Genomic DNA, 22,668 nt, shown 5'->3' on the forward strand with positions numbered 1-22,668 from the left:
TTAAATGAAACTTGTTGGGATTAAATAAACGTGGTTACATAATTTGAAGAGATGGGAGAGACAAACCTAACACTACAATGAGTTGACAGTTTTACAAGAAAGGCGTAAAGGAAGGGGGATGGGCCCCTCTAACAATGTGACGACACGAGCCCTATCCGGTGGTGCTCATCAGGTGATGAGTATTTGATTGTCCAGATTAGATCTGGACAGCTCATATTTAATATTATTAAACAATTATTTTAAAATAGAAAAAATTATATTTTTAAAGAATGATAGTTAAGATATTATTTTATTTTTTATCTTATACATATTAAAATAATTATTTTTAAAAAATAAAAATAAATCTGGACGGTCTAGATTTATTTTTATTTTTATTTTTTAAAAAATAATTATTAGACGATCATGATGAGCACCTAATATAAATTTGTGACGACACTGGGAAACTGAAATGGGAACACGATGAAGCCATGATTTGACCGAGTTAATTATGTTGAGGTAGCGCCTTAGTGCGCATTGCCGGACATTCAAGTAACTAGCTACGTTAAATAGCAAGTTTACAAAGTACTTCTATCATATTTTATATAATAAAAAAATCTTAAAATGTATTAATTTTTTATTAAAATACACTAACAACTTTTAACTTTAACTCTATTTAATATATATATATCTTCAAAAAGAATCGTTAATCTATGCTATAATGAATAAATGAAAAAATAGTATATTTATATTAAAAATTTAATAAAATAACTTATAAATAGAATAAAAAACTTATTTTTTTGGCTTGTAAATAGAATGAGAGGAGTGTGTATAAAAAAAAAAAAAAAAAGCCCACAGCTCTAGCAAGGAACAGGCATGACATGTATGGTAATACATCCAGATTTATAGGGACCGGGGACGGGGACAAATAGAGTGCATAGCTCATAAGAAACTCCATTTACGCCGCGTAAAGCTGGGAGCTCCCCTGGGAAAGATTGCAAGTGAAGCAGGCGTGGCGTGGGCATTTCAACCACAGAGCCAACTGAAAAGGAAACAGGGAAAGAAGAAATAGACGGGTGTGCTCCTTTTATTAATTAAAATATTACTTTTTCTGTTTTTTGTTTTTATTTCTATTAGTTTTCATGTTTCCTCTCCTTTATAAAACTTTGACTCCAATGGCCTCTCCATTGCCTCCTTAAATTATAAACATTTCATTGACCCACATCCTAATTTCTTTTTTTTTTGCCCACAACCAAATCCCAGTTTCATTAGCTATATTTTTACCTTCTTCTATTATTCTTTCCATGCACAAGTATACATTGTGATCATTTGACTTTATATAAGATTTTGATTTGATCTCTTAATTTTAAAAAAGTATATTTTAGTTATTTAATTTTGATATTGTTAGTCTTAAATAATAATGTTTTTTGAAATGATTATAGTTGTGATAATCATAACCAGATGCACATATTGATATTGATTCTCGTAAAATAATATCATTTGCATGTAATTAAAATAAACATGACTAGTAATTATAGCTGTAATTAAGTTGTCCTTGTCAATTTTGTTTACAGTGCAGTGTGGCATAGAATGAATGCTTACATAGAATTTTAAACATCACAAACAGACAGTTCGGCGCGCGCACAAATTAAAATCCATGAATTATACGGCCCATCACCGTCTTTTCCTCAGAGTATAAAATTTTAACTTGGAGTGATTTACAATTTATTTTGATCATTAAGCGTGAGGCATCGCTCATGTTTTAAGTTTTGATGTGCCAAAGCCGTAAATAAAAATATTGCATATAAAATTACCAATTAACAATGTATCGTTTTACCCGAAGACAACTGGCTGGCCAAAAAGAAAATTGAAAACGTGACCAAATTAGGTGAATAAAAAAATTAGTCAAAGAAAATAAATATATAAAAGTTTTTTTCTTCAAACATATCCTTTAAAGGAAACAGAATATAAGAAAAAGAATAAAAATTATTAAAATAAAAAAATATAAAAGAAAAAAAAAAGTATAATGGAGAGATGGATGAATAATGTTTCAGCAAATGAGATAGTAAATATAATAAGTAATTGATAGGAATAAAAAAATAGTTTTAAAAAAATTTGAGACATCTTATAACATAAAAATGGTAATTACTTTTTATAAAAAGTAAAGGCGGAGTACATTAGTAACTATATATATTTGTTAGTGATTTCCATTTCCCTGCAAAACCCGGAGGTGGGTGGATTCCATCATCTAAAATTGCTGAGATGGGGAATCATGCTTCCTGAGGGAGCCAAAATAGCTTATCGGCGGCAAGGACTTATTTAAACACGTATGATTAATTAAAATATTTTTCAAAAATAATATTTTTTATTATAAATAATTAAATTAATGCTGTTCGTTGCCACAGGCTGTTAGTTGCTGGCAAGATCCAATGAACTGGAGCGCCGTTAACAAAGAGATTCAACTCTTCTTCAACCTTTTTTTGATTTTTTTTCCTCAGAAGAACTCTCCTTCAACTACTCTTCTACCGGTTACTACTTGAGCAGATTGGATTTTGATTCTGAGTAACAAAATGAGCGTTATCGACATTCTAACCAGAGTTGATTCGATCTGCAAGAAGTACGACAAATACGACGTCGACAAGCACAAGGATTCCAATATCTCCGGCGACGATGCCTTTGCTCGACTCTACGCTGTAGTTGAAGCCGACATCGAGGCAGCTCTTGAGGTCGGATTCTCATTTTTATTTCCTTTTCTCATGATCAGATCGTCATTTTTCTTCATTCTTTATTCATCGCTTCAGAAAATCAATGACAGGTTAGTGTTGTGGGGTATTTCTTTTGTTTTAAATTTTCAGTGAGTTTGGTGGGCAAAACGATAAATGCAGTAATGTACATTGGTGGAGACTTTCAGGGCAACTCTTGCTCTAATTGATGAATTTTTCTCTAAAAAACTGTCCCCCCCCCCCCCCCAAAATCTAATATCATGTGGTACTCAATTCTTTGTAGAAAGCAGAAACTGCTTCCAAGGAGAAAAGCAGGGCATCTGTTGTAGCCATCAATGCTGAGATTCGTCGTACTAAGGCTCGGTTGCTGGAGGAGGTCCCCAAGTTGCAACGATTGGCTGTAAAGAAGGTTGGTTTTTGCTTTCTCTGTCAGATCTAGGTTCCATCAATTAAAATGGTTCTTCTTACGTATTATTACTCCTGAGTTTCTGCCGTGTGAGAATGTAAATTTATGTAATCTAACTGAAATTGTGGGAATAAAATTTGACAACGAGAATAGAGAAGACTACATAAAAGTACATTTTTTGGATCTTTGCTGGGTATGTCTTCTCAATAGCTTAATCATGTACTTTTTAACCTGACTTGCTAGTGTGCAAAGCTTTAAAATCATTCATTCTAATCCGTGCCATATTCATGATAAAATATTAAAATATAATTTATCCACAGGTAAAAGGGCTTTCCTCGGAAGAATTTGCTGCTCGTAATGATTTGGTTCTTGCACTGCCAGAGAGGATCCAAGCTATCCCAGATGGGACCCCTGCTGCACCCAAAAAAACAGGAGGCTGGGCTGCTTCTGCTTCACGCAGTGAAATTAGGTTTGATTCAGGTAATTGAAGTTATATATATGCATATATTTATATATATATATATATATGTATATATCATGTGCTGTTAGTTTATGTTTGGGAGTTCTAAATCATCGCTGTAGTTCAGTCATGTGATTCATGTCTTACAGATGGTCAATTTGACGATGAATACTTCCAACAAACTGAGGAATCAAGCAAATTTCGGCAAGAGTTTGAAATGCGTAAAATGAAGCAGGCAAGTCATATTTGCGCTTTTTTGTTTTTTGGGGAGGGGGGATTTTGTTGTTGATTTTTGCGTGATGCATATGTTGTGTGTTAATCAGAGATTGCTTGTATGCATATCTGATAATATCAAAGCATCTATAGGATCAAGGTTTAGATATGATTGCAGAAGGCTTGGATACATTGAAAAACATGGCACACGATATGAATGAGGTCAGTTGCCTTATTGAGTTTACTTTTCCTACTGTGTTTTTGTTGCCCCATCATATTATGTTTCATTTTTAATTTAGTGTGCTAAATGCAGGAACTAGATAGGCAAGTTCCATTGATGGATGAGATTGACACAAAGGTAAGTTTATTGATTCTCATCTGTTGCAAATCTGGAGGAATTTTAAGATTTCATGATTGAATTTTCTAAGTTGAAGCTAACTTGACGAGATTACTATTTGGGATCTTCTCAGGTGGACAAAGCATCATCTGACCTAAAGAATACCAATGTCAGGCTTAAAGACACAGTGAACCAGGTTATTTAACAGTGACCCTCTTTTGAGCTTAGATTTTTAGCTATTTCTGGCAGCTTCAGTAATAGATTTCTCGTTAATTTTCACAATGGTTTTGGTTTTTGGTTTTCACACAGCTTCGATCCAGCCGAAATTTCTGTATTGACATTGTGCTGTTGATTATAATTTTGGGAATTGCTGCCTATTTATACAAGTAAGGCTCTTGACTATTTTATGATTACTGGAAACAAAAAACTGGTATTTCTCTTATCTAATAAATTTTGAGCCCAATATATATTCCTCTTCTTACTAATTTTACCTTAATATTGGAAACTTGGATGCGTGAATAAATGCTGGCATGAACGGAAAAGTTCTGGCCCTTGTTTACCTATGTCTTTATGATTGAAAACATGAAGAGAGAAATTCTACGAACTTAATTGGGGAATCTTGAGCTTCATCTTTGCTCTTCAATAGATCCAGTGTAATGTTTCTTCACAAGGCGTTCATCTCATACCACAGATATTGCCTTGCTGCCTTTGCAGCAGAACTAATTTCTGAGAAATTTTGTAATACACCACCAATAAAAGGAGGTTTGAGTAGAACATGTTGGTTGAGATCATAATCATATTCACAAGGGAAATTCTAACCATTGCCAGAATCATTTCCTCACCTTAGATAAAAATAACTATCGTGTGAATTTAATTTCACATGTGAAAGTTTTGGGAAAAAAAAAATTAATGTCATTTCTAACCAAAATCTTTCATATTCATGATGTGCCGGTTGATCACTCTGCTTACGGCATTACTTGGATCTTGTGTATCTTGTATTTCGCACCTTGTGTATAACTTGTGTTCTATTTGATTCTCTCACGTGTTTGCTTCTTCGGAATACTTTCTGATCTGTGCGTTTAATTGCAGTGTGCTGAAGAAATGATTTGATACACGAGGTTATGTTGTATTTGTTGGATGTGGTCGGTCAAACGTCTAGCCCATTATGCCATGTATGTTCCTGAAAATATGTTTGTGAAGTTCTGTTCTGTGTTGTGTGTTTGCGTGTGTATTTCTGCTGGCACTCGAGAAATATACAGATATGCGTCTGTCCTTTACGATCAGCCCGTCTATGGTGGAATGACCCGCCGCTTTGTCGATTAGTTACGGCTTCTTTCGTGTCCTTGCTTCGCAATATCTCACCCCAGATTTGACGTCCATATTCTTGTCTTGGGGGATACTTGTACAAAGTACTAACACATTGTTTACATAAAGGATTTTGCATCATGATTATATTCTTTAATTTTGTACCAGTATTCAATTTCACTTGGAAGGGAGAAAGGCAGGTGGGTTCGGAATCTGATCATGAGATAAAAATGCACTTGGTGCCCTGCATTCTTTATTATTCTCTGTAATATTTAAAACCAATGTCTTCAATCTTTATGCTTCCGTTAAACAATTTCGTTCGGAACTTTATTATTGGACTTTTATCATACTATTTTTTGTCTTTACTATGAGAGCTAATTTGGAGTTGCATTTGGTCCTATTTATAATACATTCACTTTTTTTTTTCCTCCAAAATATTTCTATTGATTGGAAGGGGTTTCTAATTAAAGGATAATTTTGATTATTCAATAAACATAATTGAATTAGACAATATGGGGAGACCCACATGTATTTGTGACAAATGATAAATTTAATTAATTTTTTTTCAATATATTCACATTAATTATTTAACTTTTATATGAAATATCAGTATTTCACTGTTGCTAACAAAAGAAAAGAGCCGGAAAAGGTGGGAACCCGACTGCTCGTAAAGATTATCAGTTAATATTCTTCCGTTACACTCGGTCACCCGTCCGCTAGAAAGTGCAAGACGGAGCCCGTAGCCTCGTATGCACAGCCACAAAAGCTTATGTTTAACTGAATCAAGTGGCTAAATTTATATTGTTTATTTTATTTTATTTGCGTGGTTTAGCTTTTTTTTTTTGGTTTGAAAATTATCTTTTAAAAAACTATTTTTCCAGCGCGAAAGAGTTCCCCCCCCCCCCCTTTCTTCTAAAGATTCCTTGTCCCCTTGAAGAGATCACATCAACTGGAGGCGTTTGGTGGGTGCTTACTGTTGAGTTGCAGAACTTATTTCCTGCCCACAGCATAAATATTCCTTCAACTCATTCCCCATAACCCCGCTATGGCTATTACGTATTTTTCATATTCCTTTATGAGATGCTTTCGCATTAAATATCCTTCGTTGCATTTCCATATGTACCTTTGTAGACGTTTCTCCAATTCTGCACTTCTGTTGAATATATTACCTCTTGTCCTAATCATAAAATCTTGTTTGTAGACTATAAACAAGATTTTATAATTAGGACTGGAGATTTATATTCCTCTAGATATTCCATCCAAGCTTCTTCATTTTTATGCTGTCACATCACATTACAATTATATATGGGAAATCCAATATCAAATTCAGATACTTCATTGTCCTATTATATATCTCAAACAAATTCATCATATGCCTTCTCATCGAAATATAATTTATTTAATGAAAAAGAATTCTCATTTTCAAAACTCACACATAACTGTTCGTCAGAATCATCTACTTAGAGCTATCAAAAAAAGAATCATCAACATAGAAATTATAACTCGCCCTTTAACTTCTATAAGTCCACGTTCACAGTTTAATTGTTGGTTTATTACAATCACCGTTCCATAACATTGTTCTTTAAATAACTGCAATTATATCGATCCATTACAATGAAGCAAAGCAAATGGCGTACAATTCCACATATGTACATGTCCCAATGAGCTGTAAACTATAAAGAATATAACCACACACTACACACATGGGGGAAAGCTTCGCCCTCTTGCTTTTCCAGAATCTTCTTCTGTTGTCCAATCTTTTATCTTCACCTTTTGCATACCCAAACATATGTAGACGTATATACGTACATGAGTGTGTATAAATCTCTCAAATATATCCTGCAAAGGCCAAGTTATTAAGCTCTTGAGGCTGTATGATGGCATTCCAATGATCAAAGATGTTGAAACCACTGGTGCAGCTTTTGCTTACGTCTATGTCTAGCATGTCCCTCTCATTATCTTCCTCTCTTAATGGCTTCTTAAAGGGAGGAGAATCATAAAGGTCCATTTGGTTTTGTTCATAGAGTTTTCTCTTCAAGCTCTCAACAGCAGATTCTGAGAACTGTTCTTCTACGTTTGAGGTGTCTTCATAGACAAAAGCATTACCATAACGCTGATTGCTTAAGCTTGATGATGCATTTCCCGTGGAAGGAAGAGTATTCGTCTCGGATGCTAGAATGTATGGCAACATGGGAAATTCATTGAACACAAGGGTTTTGTCAGTTTCCTCAGGATCAGGACTCTCATAATTCTTAAAATAGCTTGCAGGCTCGTAACTAGGTTCATTCGACTCTTCCCAGGTGTTTCTTGGGCTGCTGATTTTTCGACGAACCCTGCACAACACCCAATCATCCAGCTGTAGAAAAGGAAAAAAAAAAAAACAGGAGAAAACATCAGAACCACATATTATTTTCTTAAATCAACATTCCAAACACATTTCTCAGTAGGATCGGCCACCATAAACAATATCAATTAAAAAAGAAAGAAAAAGGAAAAGAAGTAAACAACAAGCATCATATAATTGACCTACTCTCATAGACCCTCTTTGCTTGTAACTGAAGATCATTGAATCAAGCAACCTATACTCATGCATGATCCAATCGGTTTTAGATCCTTTAGGGGGACGTCCCTTGTAGAACACAAGGGCTTTCTTCACTCCAATGCTCTTCATTCCACACGAAGTAAGAATAGGTTTATCAGTCCCCGTAGCCTTCCAATAACCTGACCCGGCTGCTCTATTAGGCCTCAATCCATTCGGATACTTTCTGTCCCTCGGAGTAAAGAAAAACCACTCATCCTCTCCAAATAGAGCCTTGCCTATCATAAACAAAAACCAATAATTTTTTCAGTGACTTATTCATGAAGAAAACAATCGAAACAGAAGATAGCAATACTCGATTCAAGTTGTAATAAGCACGTACTTGGAAGCTCCCATGGGTTGAACTTATAGAGATCTACGTCTGCAATGAATGAAGCAGGGAGGGGACGTGAAGTCACTTTGTTTCTAAGGTAGTGAACAACGAGCTCCTCGTCGGAAGGGTGGAATCTAAAACCAGGAGGGAGTTGAATTTCCAAGTTATGGGGATCCCTCTCCATTGGAAATAAAGGCAACGGAGGAACCTAGGGGAGTTTACCAACGATTCGCAGATCGATATTATCGACCAAGATGGTTGTAAGCTTGAAATCACTGTGCATGGGGATCTATATATGCTGCTTGGTCATGCAGAAAGGGACAATTATCGGGTAATACAATAACAGGTACAAAAGATTGCATGACGAACGGGTAGGGATAGCGATGAGAAAGCAACCCAGGCCACTTGTCTTATGTTTTGTATCAAACATTCTTCAAAGGCCACATCATTCAATCACCGAGGTTACTTTGAAACTTAAACAAAAGATTTAGTCCAATGTATATGTGGTCGTTAAAGGCGGTCGATTACAGACTTGGTGAAAATTCAACGACAAGTCTCTCTAGATTTTCTTTATTAAATTAAATTATCTATCAATCGCAAATCAGATTCTTATTAGCGATACAGTTGTATGTTTTCATTTGATAATATGCTAGTGGTTCTAAAGCACTGGGGGAAACAGATTATATCTAATTTTTTGCTTATATGACAAGTTCTTATGATCAGTCTGTTATTGTTACAGCTGTCCTAAAATTAAGGAGAAACACCAGCTGATCCGAGTATAAATGTCGGGGAAACTAGATTTTGATATGAAAAATTATTTTATTCGAAGTGGGCCGGGGCAACAAAATCAGACGATAAAGCAATGCAGTATAAGTTTGGGTTGTAAGTAATTAACTGAAGATAGGGTTTACTTGTTGTAGTTGCGACAAAACGAAACGCATTCACTTGTTGGGCCATGGATACTTACACGATAAAATTATGAACAGGAAACTATATAATGAATCTGAGCATGTTATATATGAGTTTCAACGTCAAATGTTGAGGTAACTGCTAAAATGGGAATGGAAATATGGAACGAGATGTGATGGTGCATATACGAGAAGGTTTGGCGAGAGGTACGGTTCTGCTTTTGAGCAAACATAATGCATGAGGATATATATAACCTACCATTTTTACATCAACCAGGAGATTCCGCAGCAAGTTTGCATGAGGGAGTCAATAATGGACTTATCTGGGATTGACAAGAAAGAAGGATAAGTGGGGTGTCGCAAAGATGCTTGTGTTTGGCGCTATTCCTACCACACTACTCTTATCGCACTACACTCCAAGACATGCAGCATGAAAGAAAGCTCCAGAGACACATAGTCACACCAAACTTGATCCTGTTTCTTGGTTTCTTCTTCTTGGAGACAATCATTTAAACCCCCCCCCCCTCTGTGTTTCTGTCGGTGTGTGATTACTTAAACAGAGAGGTAGTTCTAATTCAATCAATGAAGAAGCATTACATGGTTTGGGTGGAAACTAAGTGTTCTTGACCAGAGGACGTTTCAGAGAATATATCATGCATATCTATAAAGTTCGAATTAGAGCCATTGATCTAAATCCATATGATTTGTATACGGAAGCATACATATAAGAAAATAACATTAACAAATTAAAAGAGCACTTGGGTTAAAAGTTCATGTGTGAACTAGGATGCGCGCGAAAGAACATTCCAATACATTTAGCATATATGATGAACAAACCGAGGCTTTATTGAGGCTTGTCATGTTTATAATAAATATAAATGGCGTCTGAATCTAGGCTAGGCCTTAAATTTCATGGGACACAAACAAAACATGAGTGTGAAAATTATAAATTACCTTATCTTTCTAATCTGCAGTACCGTATGCATGATTGTAATTAATATGCTTTCAGTCATTTTGCGTTTATTTTTTCTATTATATTATAGGGAATACACAAATTACAATTATATTGCTGACCATGTTTTCTTGTTCTGTGGTGTTGAAGGAGGGTAGATGAAAGGGACAATAAGAGGATACAAAAACACAAGCTGAGACAAGAGAGAACGGGCCAGGAAGCCCATGCCGAGTCCAAAGAATGTTAACGAGGAGAAATGTGGGCCAATTTAATTATTTATGAAATTAATCCATCTGAGGGTAATAATTTTTTTCCCCCCAATTTCTTAGATATAATCTTTTGCTTCATCCCCACTTGCCCGTATATCATCGTCATTTCTTGTTTTAGAAAATCATCATTCAACATCAATATGTAAGATATGAATTGTATGATAATTATGTTTTATTTATGAGTTGTAAACCGTAAAGGCAAATTTTAAATTTCACCGAATGTATAAAAAATTTCTTGATTAATATATCCATACAAAATAATCATCAAATACTTGAGGATATTTTGAAACGGATCATATATACAAAATAGCACATTAAGGCAATCTCTATATCTTAACTTTTGCGTAATAGGTACTACCTCCGGTCTTAATTACAAGAGCCTGTTGACTAATTTGAGGAGATTAAAAAGGTAAGTTGAGTTAGTTATTTGTTCTAAATAAGTGTTGTCTTTCTTAAAATATCCTTACTAGTCAAGTGTATTGACTAGAACTATCATTGTTAGAAGGGTTACTTTAAAAAAAAATATAAATATGAGAGACAAAGTGGATTGGGATCTTATATTTATGACCAAAATAAAAGTCAAACAGGATCTTATATTAAAGACCGGAGGTTGTATATCTTTTTCCTAATAGTAGAAGGCGAAGGTTAATTAATATATAAGCTCACCAAATAAATATAATTTTGTATCAAAACGATACACGTCTTCTCAAAGTCGAGAAATGCTGGACCGCAAGTTAGATTCTCTTGAATATATCTTTGTCTTCCCCAACAAAAACTCACACGAAAAAAAAGATACGAATTCATGGAATCAGTAAGAATTGATATTTAACGTAAGAATCTTATGTGGCATTCTGACACGAAGCCATATGAGACAAGTTAAAATATTGAAATATGCATAGGATTCATTCTTTAACATAAGATTTGCTTAGTATCCGCCTATACATGCATAATACATACAGATCAGACATATTATATACATCGGAATCGGAGAAATGATAAATATACTATTCACTAGCCAGGCAGCTTCATGCCAACTCTATTAATTTAAATGGGAAAGAAGAATAACTCAGAACGGCAAGATTGGGTTCTGTTCAACTTGTTTGACTCCCCCCTCCCCCCCCCCCTCTCTCTCACACACACACACTACTTAATCCCAATTTGATTGAGGAATTAATGTCTCATACTGATCTCAAGACTCAAACGGTGGACTGACATGTTTTTATGTATCTCTCGACGTTAGTTGCGAACCACATACGTATATGCATCACTCAAAATTGTCTAAGCAAAAGCAAAAACCAAATCTCACACACACCTTGAATATTGCGGGATTAGGAGCAGAAGACAATTCTTCTTAATTACTACCTCTGGTCCTTACTATAAGATTTTATTTGACTTTTATTTTGGTTCTAAATATAAGACCTCAATCCACTTTATCTCTTATATTTTATGCATTTTTTTTCAAAGTAATCCTTTTAACAATCGTAATTCTAGTCAATACAATTGATTAGTTAGAATATTTTAGGAAAGACAATACCTATTTGTTACAAATAACTAACTTAACTTCTTTCTTTAATCTTCTCAAATTAATCAACTAACTCTTATAATTAGGTCTGGAGGTAGTATTATTTTACTCTAGTTTTTCCCCCCATAGTTTCGATATCAATATTTACTATGGTGAATAATATTATCAAAAGGTGAACGTGATTTCTCAATCAAATTTTTTTTTCATTTAACCGAGCATAGGTAGGAGCAGAAGCGAATAAAGTAGTAATGAGAGGGCAATATGAATAATTTAGTTCGGACTTCAGACATATATTTGAAAATCTCGTACGGGGTTTGGTGATGAAATCGCGCGGATGTGCGTGAAATTTTCCAACCGATGACCAAGCAAAAATTGAAGAGAACTATAAACAAGTATGGTGGGGTTCTCTATACAGTATTTATGGATGCGAGGATGTCGTTATCTGGTCGGACACATATACATGTATCCTATTAGTTATATCGATCTCTGTTAGGTATTAATTATTCTTTTTTCATGTGCTTATCTGCAAAATCAAGCTAAGAGTTCTTTGATCTAATAATAATAATAATAATACAGCAAGCACATGGGATATTTTGGGCGTGTAAGTGTTCATGTGATGGGGGAAAATAACATAGGATGCCATGCCCCGAACGCAAGAAGCCAAAAGCGGTTGAATTGTCCAATATATAATATAACGCTACTGACACAATTATTAGACAGATTCCTCCAATTTACGTTTTTTTCTCGTTTGTTTCCTGCTATAATATCAGATGTAATATCATATGCACACATTTGCACCTCGATGATGCTCTTTCAATTCCTTAAACAATATAGTCAAAAAAAGGTTGCCCCAGTACTCCCCCCTCTAATTATTTAATGCTTTGATTGTTAAAGTTTACCTAACATTGATAATTCGATCGACTGCCTATAGTATAGCAGTACGTAATCGAGGTTCAAAGCTGCTGATGCATCTCAATCTCTTTGTGTAAGTAATATGGGTAAAGGTTATTATAGGATTGCAAAGTATTTCCATCACAGTGCCAGAATTTGATACTAAAATCGACACTTGCTCACTTATTTCCTCATTAGATCGTTCATAGAAGGGTTAGGAAAATAAGAAATGATATATAATGGTGCGTGATTAGCACGGTAAAAGCTTACATTCCAAAGCCTAAAAGTTAGCTGTGCCTGTATGTGAAACTGGAAAGTAAATTGAGAAGCGTGCCAGGCCTCAAAACAATGGATTTAAGAACATCGTTTGAGACAGCTCAATGGTCATACTCTGTATGTGATATGGATTTTACCATCGGTATAGCGATGTGTTAGGGTTAGACTTAGTTGTAGTGAGAAAAAGGCAAATCTTATAGTGCTTGCTTCTTACCTATCATGGCAAGAGTAGTTTGAAAGAGAGGCACTTATAGAAGCTAGGAATTGACAGATTAAGCTATTACGAGGAATCAGAATATTTGATCTTTCGATTGCTAAAGTAACATGTTCAATCACGTGGGATCATGGTCCAGCTACATAGGGCCACTCTATATAACTCCTAAATCGTGTATATTACTTCAACATATCAGTTTTACTAAGAGCTACGCGCTCTTGACAAGTCCAATCTTCATATTGATCAATCGAGAATTTTGGAGAGATCACCTCTTGGTGATAGATCACGTGCGCGCGCGCGCACATATATATGTATGTATATTAATCTATAAATTCTTTTTGCCATAGCAGTGGTGAGATTATTTTAGCCTCGGTTTACTTTTCAAGTAAATGCTACCCACTATTAATAATGAAGAATTAGTTTTAGGTTCATCCAAATAGTAAGATCGATCGGCAAAAAGTGTGTTTTTTTTTGGGGGGGGGTATTCAAGATCAACCGTGATCGAGCTATTCGATCACGGGCCTGTGTGAGGCAAGCTGTTTTTTTCAGTGTTGATTAATGCTGCGATCCAATCTTATGTTTTAGTTTAGAGTTAATACAGTTTTTAGTTTCTTAAATTTCAAATCACATGTTTTTGTCCATATTTTATTAAATTATAATGATCAGTGTTTTAAACATTAAAAAAAACTTAAAAGACTAAAATCAAAATAAAAACAAATGTAATAAACCCAAAATTATGGTAACCTTTTAGTTTAAAAAAATAATAGTACAATTATTCTCCCATGATAACTATCGTTGGCAATTAAGATATACTTCTACGGTTCTAAATATAAGACTCTTTTTGTAGTGTAATTTATACTAGAAAAGAGATACTACCTCCAGTCCTAATTATAAGACCCAGTTGACTAATTTGAAGAGATTAAGGAAGTAAGTTAAGTTAGTTATTTGAAACAAATAAGTGTTGTCATTTTTAAAATATCCTTGCTAATTAAGTGAGTTGGTTAGAACTATCATTATTAGAAGGACTATCTTGGAAAAAAATGCATAAATATGAGAGACAAAATCAATTGGGGTCTTATAATTAGGACCAAACTAAAAGTCAAACGGGGTCTTATATTAAGGACCGGAGGTAGTATTATATTTAGGACCGGAGGAGTACTAATTTATGCTGAAAAGAATAATCGGTTCGCATCTGTTGAACACATAAATTTTTCTTCTGTTGATGCTTTTCCTTTGTACCATGTCATTCGATAAAAAAGATCCATTACTTACCTTGTCAACGCTGAACGATAGAACTATCTCGCTTCCTTCCTTGTAGACCCACTAGATCCATACTCATATTACGAATGTGCTCACCAGATTGATTGAGTTATGGGTGCGCGGCAAGAGCGCGCGCAACGTAATAATTCTAACCTTTAAGAAAAAGGTTGTGAATAAAAGTTGAATGCTGGATTCTAAAACAGGTGTCCTGCGTCAGTAAATCGTATATACAGTATAAAGAACTATTTCCACCAATTTAGGAGAGATTCCCAACGAAAAAAATTCCACCTTTCTATTTCCAGACAGAATGTCCTCAGTCCTACTCTTTTTTAAAACTAGAGTCTTCCACCTCCGACATCATCCTCCAAAGACCACATTACATATATACGTGAAAATCACCGAAAATACACAAATTTTATCTAACACCGCGTGAATCGGAAGCTGTTTCCAGAGTGGGAAAGAAAGGAAAAGGATAGACGCCATCTTTTTTTTAATTATTTTGGATTAATATAATATTGATCTTTTAAATTTACTCTCATTTTAATCTTCGTCTCTCAAATTTCAAATTCTAGTATGTATTGATCCCTATAATTTAATAAAAATTTAGATTATTTTGTTTTTAAGAGACTAAAATTTATGATTTAAAACTTTAGGAACTAAAACAAAAACAAAGACAAACTTAAAGCACTGAAATTATAGCAACCCACTATTTTTTGGGAAAAAAAAAGAAAAATGAAATGACGTGAACTTTATTGAGAAAGAAGTGATGAAAAAAAAAGATGAATAGTCAAGGCTAGTGGCGCAACAAGTTCGTTTGTAGGCGTCCACATAAAAAGCGTACCTAGGAAGAGGTAACAGGAACGTGAAGGAGACACGAGAGTGAAGGAAGAGAGAAGAGAACATGGGAATGGGTTGGGACATGGGAGGGACGTCCCATTGGTTGAAGGTGTAAGAGGGCAGCGGTAACTAGGTAATTGCCCAACTGGGACGTAATTGCAAGGGCCTTGCACTTTTTGGGAGGATGGAGGGCGGGGAGAGGACCCCACAAGAGCACAGTCCAATTTTTCTTCTGGGCTGGGCCCCACACGATGACTCTGAGAGGGACAGAGGTATCACGGACCACGGTCCTCTCCCCCCCCCCCTTGCATCGGGAAAAGAGACCCTTCAACCCCACTAGGACTACGACCCCACACGCACACCCTCTGACCTCTCCTCTCATGCTTCGTAAAAGCCCTCCTCCCTCTAATTATGCCATAATCATTCTCCCCTCTCAGAAAGGTAACTTCCTTTTCGCTTCCCCCGCCCCCCCAATCTTCTTTCCCTGCATCACTACAAAGCTCTTAATTAAATATAGCTAATCTAATCTTCACTTATCCCCAAGTCTAATACTGTATTGTTGTAAAGCCTTGGTTTATTTTTATGTACTAGCCGACTAGGGCTCTATAAAAATTTCGGCTTTTTAAGCAAACAGTTTGGAGTCTGTGCCCACAAAACCCAATCCCCTCTAGCAACTAAACATTCTGGTTCACTAGGCAAGAGGCAGGGTCACACACAATTCGACGAATATTGTGGGTGTGACTTGTGTCCGTATTTGTGTGTCTTTGTGCGTGTGGTGGCCCATCACAATCCATGGCTGACCGTGATTGAGGATGGCAGTCAATAAGATGATGAGGTTGAGATCCGAGTCGCTCCCCTTGTATCAGCCAGAGCTATACTAGTGCTAGGTGGGAAAGAGAGAGAGCGAGAAGTGGTCAGGGAGGGGGAAAAAAAGTGTCTCCAATGTTATCTTTATCTATAGCTGGCCATCCTGTTTGAGTGGTTTTGGTTTTATGCCGATGCTTACGAAATCAAACAAACCAGAAACCAGATCAGCTGCGACTAGAGTCCGAAGCTCCTTTGCATTACTATATAGCTTCTTTCGAGGTTCAATATATTTATATTTTTATATACTTTGGTAGTTTGATAATTAGGTTCAGGCTCCGGTTTCGGCCATGGCCTTTTCTTGAGTTTGGCAGAATCGAAGTCAGCCAGGTCTCGTAGTGTAGTTTTGGGTAGCATCCAAAAGAATTTATATTGATTTGGCTTTTGCTTCTGGTAAGCCCTTTGTTTTCTTGCTTGTACTGTCTGATACCGTTGAAAGTTTGCGGTTCGCTTCTGCTTCCCCAACCCTTCCAATATAGTCTACCCTTTATTTTCCAATATGCAAATGCTATCTGGCGACCCCTTTTCCTTATCCTCTTCCATCGGAGGGTTTGCTCCTGAGCCAAACCCAAACCCAAACCCTAACCCTAAACTTAATCCTCCTCCCCTCCCTAAGAAGAAGAGGAATCTTCCAGGAACACCAGGTTCGTAGTCAATTACTTCTTTGCTGATTTTCTCTCTTGATCTTTTTGCAAAGGTTGTTTTTGTATTGTCACGTGACAGATCCAGATGCGGAGGTCATCGCCCTTTCGCCCAAGTCTCTCATGGCTACCAATCGATTCATCTGTGAAATATGCAACAAAGGTTTCCAGAGAGACCAAAACCTGCAGCTTCACCGAAGGGGACACAACCTCCCATGGAAGCTGCGACAAAGGTCGAACAAGGAGGTCCGGAAGAAGGTGTACATATGCCCAGAGAAGACATGCGTACACCACGACCCCTCCAGAGCATTGGGGGACCTCACCGGGATAAAGAAGCATTACAGCAGAAAACACGGGGAGAAGAAGTGGAAGTGCGACAAGTGTTCGAAGAAATACGCTGTCCAGTCCGATTGGAAAGCTCACACCAAAACTTGCGGTACTAGAGAATATAAGTGCGATTGTGGTACCCTCTTCTCTAGGTACACTAAATTTCCAATCTCACCTCATTTTGCGAATAATAAATGCTTGTGGGGAATTTATTGCTTCTTTTATTAGTGTAAATGATTAGGTAATTAATGGGGGGTTCGTTCATTTCTTAAAACAGGAAAGACAGTTTCATCACCCACAGAGCCTTCTGCGATGCCTTGACAGAAGAGAGTGCGAGACTTACCTCAGTTGGAACGTCAGATTTAAATTTTAAGAACGAAGAGAGTGTAATGAACTCTACTTCTCAGCTTAGCTCGGCACACGGATTTTGCGTTTCGCAATTCGGTGCAAATGGGTTTCGTTCAGAATTTGAAGGAATGGGCATGACTATGGGTGGAGCCGACCAGCAAATGAGGCCCAGTTTGTCGTTGTGGTTGAACCAGCTGGGAAATCCCCGCATCAATAATCCTCTAGAAGTGGGACCTAATTCTGGTCTTTATGTGTCATCTTCAAGTTCTTCAGGTTTGCCCGAGATCAATATGCAAATGCCTCAACCTAATAACACCTTTGCTCCTTCTTCTTTGTGTAATTATTCCCCATCGACACTCCCTATTGGGAAAAAAGGAGAAAGTAGCGGAACTGGAAACTTAGTATCTATTTATAATTCTGACGCTCGAAACAATCAATCAAAGCCAGCTTCTCCCATGTCAGCCACTGCACTTCTACAGAAAGCAGCTCAGATAGGCTCAACCAGAAGCAGCAACCCTTCCATATTTAGCGGCAGTTTTGGGGTAATGAGCTCGTCTTCTTCCCAAACTACGGCAAGTCTCGAAAATAACGCAGACCAAAACCGTAACAACGAGCTGAACCAAATGTATCAGAGTATGAAGCAATCAGAGAATTTTAGTTCAAGTAGCAGTGGTGTAGGTACGTTGGGGATGAGCAATAACTTCAGCTCATTGACGCATTCATCGAACAGTGGCCTTGATGAGCTTGTGTCGCAATCCCGTGGAAGACAAAGTAACAAACAAGTGCAATTGAAGCTGCATCCTGATTCAAACACTGGGGAACATGGTTACACCAGAGATTTTCTGGGAATGAGCGGAGCAGGAGGAGCTGGTACTCCTTTCCTTCCCGAAGAGCTCGCTAAATTTGCTTCCATTGCCTCATCCATGGGAATGTCTCAGTTCACGAGTAGTACTACTCAGTAAATTAAGATCGGATTTTCAGGCAGTGCTCATGTATCATGATATATGAGCTTACGCAATATGAATCAACCCGAAGGAAGGTGTCGAGTTAGAGCGAGTTAATGTGATGGAGGTGGGTGAAAGATGGAGTTTGCGAATTGCCAGAAGCCAGAATGCAGCGGGGCCCCACTGCACGTCAAGAGGTGCGGACTCCGAGTCATGCATGTTCTCCTAGTTGTTTTCCTTCTGTCTCAGCAACTACTGTTATCGTTTTTGTTTTCTCTTCCTGGTCAGAAATCCAAGGAAGAATGAAATAAAATTTGCATTCATCACCGCTTGTATATGACTACACTAACGCAACTGAGCTGCCGTCATGACTCTAAAAAAAGGGGAGACTGGGAAACGCAAAAAAAAAAAAAAAAGTAGGTTTCACGTACATTGTAATATTATTTCTACTTACTACGATCCGTCGAATTCTGGCACCTCGTCAACCATGGTGGGAAATAAAAATCGAGAGTAATTGTCTAGTCCGGATCTTGATGTAGCAGCTAGACGCCACATCGCAATAGGAAGCTACATATATATTTATGTTTCTATATGTTATAATAATAACTGGGGGAGGTTTAGTTTAGAAGACGAAGCTCCTTACGTCTCTTGCTCCCTGGAGATCGAGTTCAGCGTTGTGTGGTGTAGGCAGAATCTAGGTGCTATATATAGATGGGCTTTTTGGCAGAACCCTGAATCTCGGAAAGTATTGCGGAGTCTTGCTCTCTGGCTAGCTAGTCTGGGCTTCATGACGTCTCTTCAGAAATGGTGAAGGTTTTAGTGAAGCCGTTGGATTTGTCAACTGATATGTATACCCACACACACACGTATATGACTTTGATTACCGATTTGAGTATTGAGATTTAAGGGAAAAGTTGTGGATGTGGTCAAAAAGTTCAGAGGGCAGAGGCCGTGGTCCAGTGTGGCATGACAATTCATGGTTGCTTCTCTGCATAGTAACTGTAAAGTAAACCTTTGACAGCTTCGATTTTAGATGATCCGAAAACGATGTCATTTTGAATAAAGCGGTCTGAATGAATGTTAAATCCTGTGTAAGTAAAACCACGAGTAATAATTACTAGGCGCCCTACGTTGCATTGGCTGCATGCCCGACACAGTCCTTGACAAACGTAATACTTCAAAAAAGTGAACGTGACTTCCTAGTTCTTAGATCCTGGTTCCTACACCACCACGTGACTGCCTGGCCGGATAGGCCCGTCATCTCATTTTATCAGTATCAGTGTACCACCCCTTGGTCTATTTTGGATGAGAATACAACCATGAGACGATTTATTAGTTTCACCAGGGCTCAAGGGAAGCATTGTCATTTCTCACTCTTTAGTACGTGACAGCGCACAGAACGCGAACAAAAAGAAATACTCGTGAAGATGACTGTTTGATACATATGTTGTTTATACATATACACGTACGCACGTACCGATGACACTATACATGATCACATTTAGTTAATTTCTCTGTCATTTATAATGCAGAATGCCATACGCACAAAAATGCAGGCTAGCGCCGCCATCATGTGATTTCCTACTGAAGTCAAATATGGTTAAATATTAGCGCACCAAGCCAAGAGGCAGAAGAAGTAATTAAATCTTCTAACCTAAATGTGGTGCGAGGGTGGCGAGGTGGTGGTCTCTCCAAAACTGCACTGTTGACTAAATCTCCACTACTTTACTACTACAATGTTAGTAATTAAAAAGATGGTAATAACAGAGATAAAGCATGTAAAGAATGAAGGGGTGAGTGTGTTCCCAAGGCGTGTACGTAGTGTTTGAAAAATGAGAGAGTCAGAAGTCTCAAACAATACAGGAAGACACGGATTAAATAAGCTCAAGACAGCCCTACTTTTTATTGGTACTTGTCGTCGCCACCAGCTTTTTGAGACCTCACACGGGCCTAGCAATTCTTTCCAACTTTCAAAGCTCCAAGTGGCCACCGCCTTTGGTCTGCCAAATGCCGGGAAATAAAAAAGGGGGAACTAGCTTGCCACTTCGTTACCAAACAATAATTCACTCCTTTTTGCCTTGACTTCGGTAACTACGCATCAGTTTCTTTTTTAAATCAACCTCTCTTTTTCTTTATGTGTGTCTATTGCTACTATTAAGATTCGTTTGCAGAAAAAACTCACTTTTCAACAGGTCAAATATAATTTTATCATGGTTTTAGCGGGATTCAAGTAACAGGGAAGCTTATCTCTTCAGGAAAATATTCTGAAGTACTTTCATGGCATGCTAGGATTTATTAAACACATAACTTATTGATGCATCAATTTTTTATAATTCAATTGATACTTCTCTCGGAAAAGATAGAAGCAACACTTGCTATGTGTTCCTAAGTACCTACGAAAAATTATCAATTGTTTCATGCAGTTTTACGAAAAAAATTTTATTGCTAAGGACCTGAAAATTTTTTATACATAAAAATACTGGTACTTTACAAATTTATACACTGAGTGCCCGTACTTTAATTTATATTACTCTTACCGATTTTTGATTGGAACTTTTCCCTTCCCTGATGCTATTCAGTTTTTTACGTACGATTATTTTAATACAGCACCTTGTAATTAATTTATAGACCGACTTTTTTATTTGATTCTTGCGCTTAAACCACCTCCGCTGTATTATTCTGTCCATCAGATTTTGTTGAGGTAGCTAATCATATGTTAGTTTAGCATTTGTGTGTTTTAATAAGCAGAGAATGACAATTGGAAGCCATCATCTAACAGAATTAATGTAAAATGAAAATATATACTACTTGAATTCTGATACTACCTCCGGTTATAAATACAAGAGCTAGTTGATTAATTTAAATAGGTTAAGAAAATAAGTTAAGTTAATTAGTTGTAATAAATAAGTGTTGTTTTTCTTAAAATATCCTTGCTAATCTATTTTATTGACCAGAACCATTATTATTAGAAGAACTGTTTAAAAAAATAGGTAAATATTAGGAACAAAATGAACTGAAATCTTATATTTAAAACAAAAATAAAAGTCAAAAATTTTTTTATAACAAAGACTGAATGTAGTAGTTACTGCCCAGACTACTTAAAGGTGTTTTTGGTTCAATGAACTCCCGTCCCCTTAGGGAAAAAAAAAAAAAAACACTACTAACGTTCTCATTCTATTATTAATTTTTATATGATCTTCAACGAAGATTTCGCCTACACAAGACTAGATCTGATGAGTGTTGGAATCACTTGGTAGCCTATAAATGACACAAGTCGGGTGAAGATGCTTTGGAAAAGGGAGGTATTTTGAAATACCTCATTTATCTTTTCCTCTTGTGATTCTCTCAGGCTCTCTCTCGTGCTGCGTCTCGAACACGCGACCGTGCGGCTGAGACCATTTCTCCACGCCAGCAGGCCACGCGAGACGCAAGCAGCCGGCGACACGAAAAGACTTTACTTAGATTCAAGTTCTCGCCGTCCTTCCTTTCTCTTTTCTTTAGCCTCCCCCCCGGAGGGAAATCAAGTCCTTCCTTCACTGAATGAATTTGATTTTTTTTGAAAAAAATAAAATTATCATTTATGTCATTAAAATTTAAAAACATTTTATTTACACTTAAGATCTTAATATTATGATATTTTATTAACAGTTTTAAGATTACAAAACTAAAAATATACTTTAGTATTAAAAAATTTGAAAAATATTTCCCAGTATTTGTCAACTTTTCCAAAATAATCCGTCATGTTTATGCGAAGCTTGTAAATCAATCCCCACACAAACCAAACATGGGAACCCTGTCAAGTTTCGCCTACACAAGACTAGATCTGATGAGTGTTGGAATCACTTGGTAGCCTATAAATGACACAAGTCGGGTGAAGATGCTTTGGAAAAGGGAGGTATTTTGAAATACCTCATTTATCTTTTCCTCTTGTGATTCTCTCAGGCTCTCTCTCGTGCTGCGTCTCGAACACGCGACCGTGCGGCTGAGACCATTTCTCCACGCCAGCAGGCCACGCGAGACGCAAGCAGCCGGTGACACGAAAAGACTTTACTTAGATTCAAGTTCTCGCCGTCCTTCCTTTCT

The 22,668-nt window shown here is 36.8% G+C and overlaps 3 protein-coding genes across 3 annotated transcripts; 2 read left to right on the forward strand and 1 right to left on the reverse strand.

The window, feature by feature from the left end:
• Positions 1-2,410: 2,410 nt before the first annotated feature.
• LOC114732773 (syntaxin-71) lies at positions 2,411-5,772 on the forward strand. The gene is made up of 9 exons (XM_028920108.1): positions 2,411-2,702; positions 2,983-3,108; positions 3,426-3,585; positions 3,715-3,800; positions 3,932-4,000; positions 4,092-4,136; positions 4,249-4,311; positions 4,425-4,501; positions 5,205-5,772. The coding sequence occupies exons 1-9, from the start codon at positions 2,547-2,549 to the stop codon at positions 5,218-5,220; spliced, it is 798 nt and encodes a 265-aa protein (XP_028775941.1). The 5' UTR covers positions 2,411-2,546; the 3' UTR covers positions 5,221-5,772.
• Positions 5,773-7,248: 1,476 nt separating this feature from the next.
• LOC114732812 (NAC domain-containing protein 2-like) lies at positions 7,249-8,516 on the reverse strand. The gene is made up of 3 exons (XM_028920172.1): positions 8,342-8,516; positions 7,951-8,237; positions 7,249-7,776 (listed from the first exon to the last, which is right to left on the reverse strand). The coding sequence occupies exons 1-3, from the start codon at positions 8,514-8,516 to the stop codon at positions 7,249-7,251; spliced, it is 990 nt and encodes a 329-aa protein (XP_028776005.1).
• A 7,834-nt stretch (positions 8,517-16,350) lies between these two features.
• Positions 16,351-19,061, forward strand: LOC114732772 (zinc finger protein JACKDAW). The gene is made up of 3 exons (XM_028920107.1): positions 16,351-16,969; positions 17,049-17,445; positions 17,571-19,061. The coding sequence occupies exons 1-3, from the start codon at positions 16,825-16,827 to the stop codon at positions 18,601-18,603; spliced, it is 1,575 nt and encodes a 524-aa protein (XP_028775940.1). The 5' UTR covers positions 16,351-16,824; the 3' UTR covers positions 18,604-19,061.
• The last annotated feature ends 3,607 nt before the right edge of the window (positions 19,062-22,668 follow it).

The sequence above is a fragment of the Neltuma alba genome, unplaced genomic scaffold (assembly GCF_004799145.2).
Source record: "Neltuma alba isolate B1F8T4 unplaced genomic scaffold, ASM479914v2 tig00012937_pilon, whole genome shotgun sequence".
Taxonomy (NCBI): Eukaryota; Viridiplantae; Streptophyta; class Magnoliopsida; order Fabales; family Fabaceae; genus Neltuma; species Neltuma alba.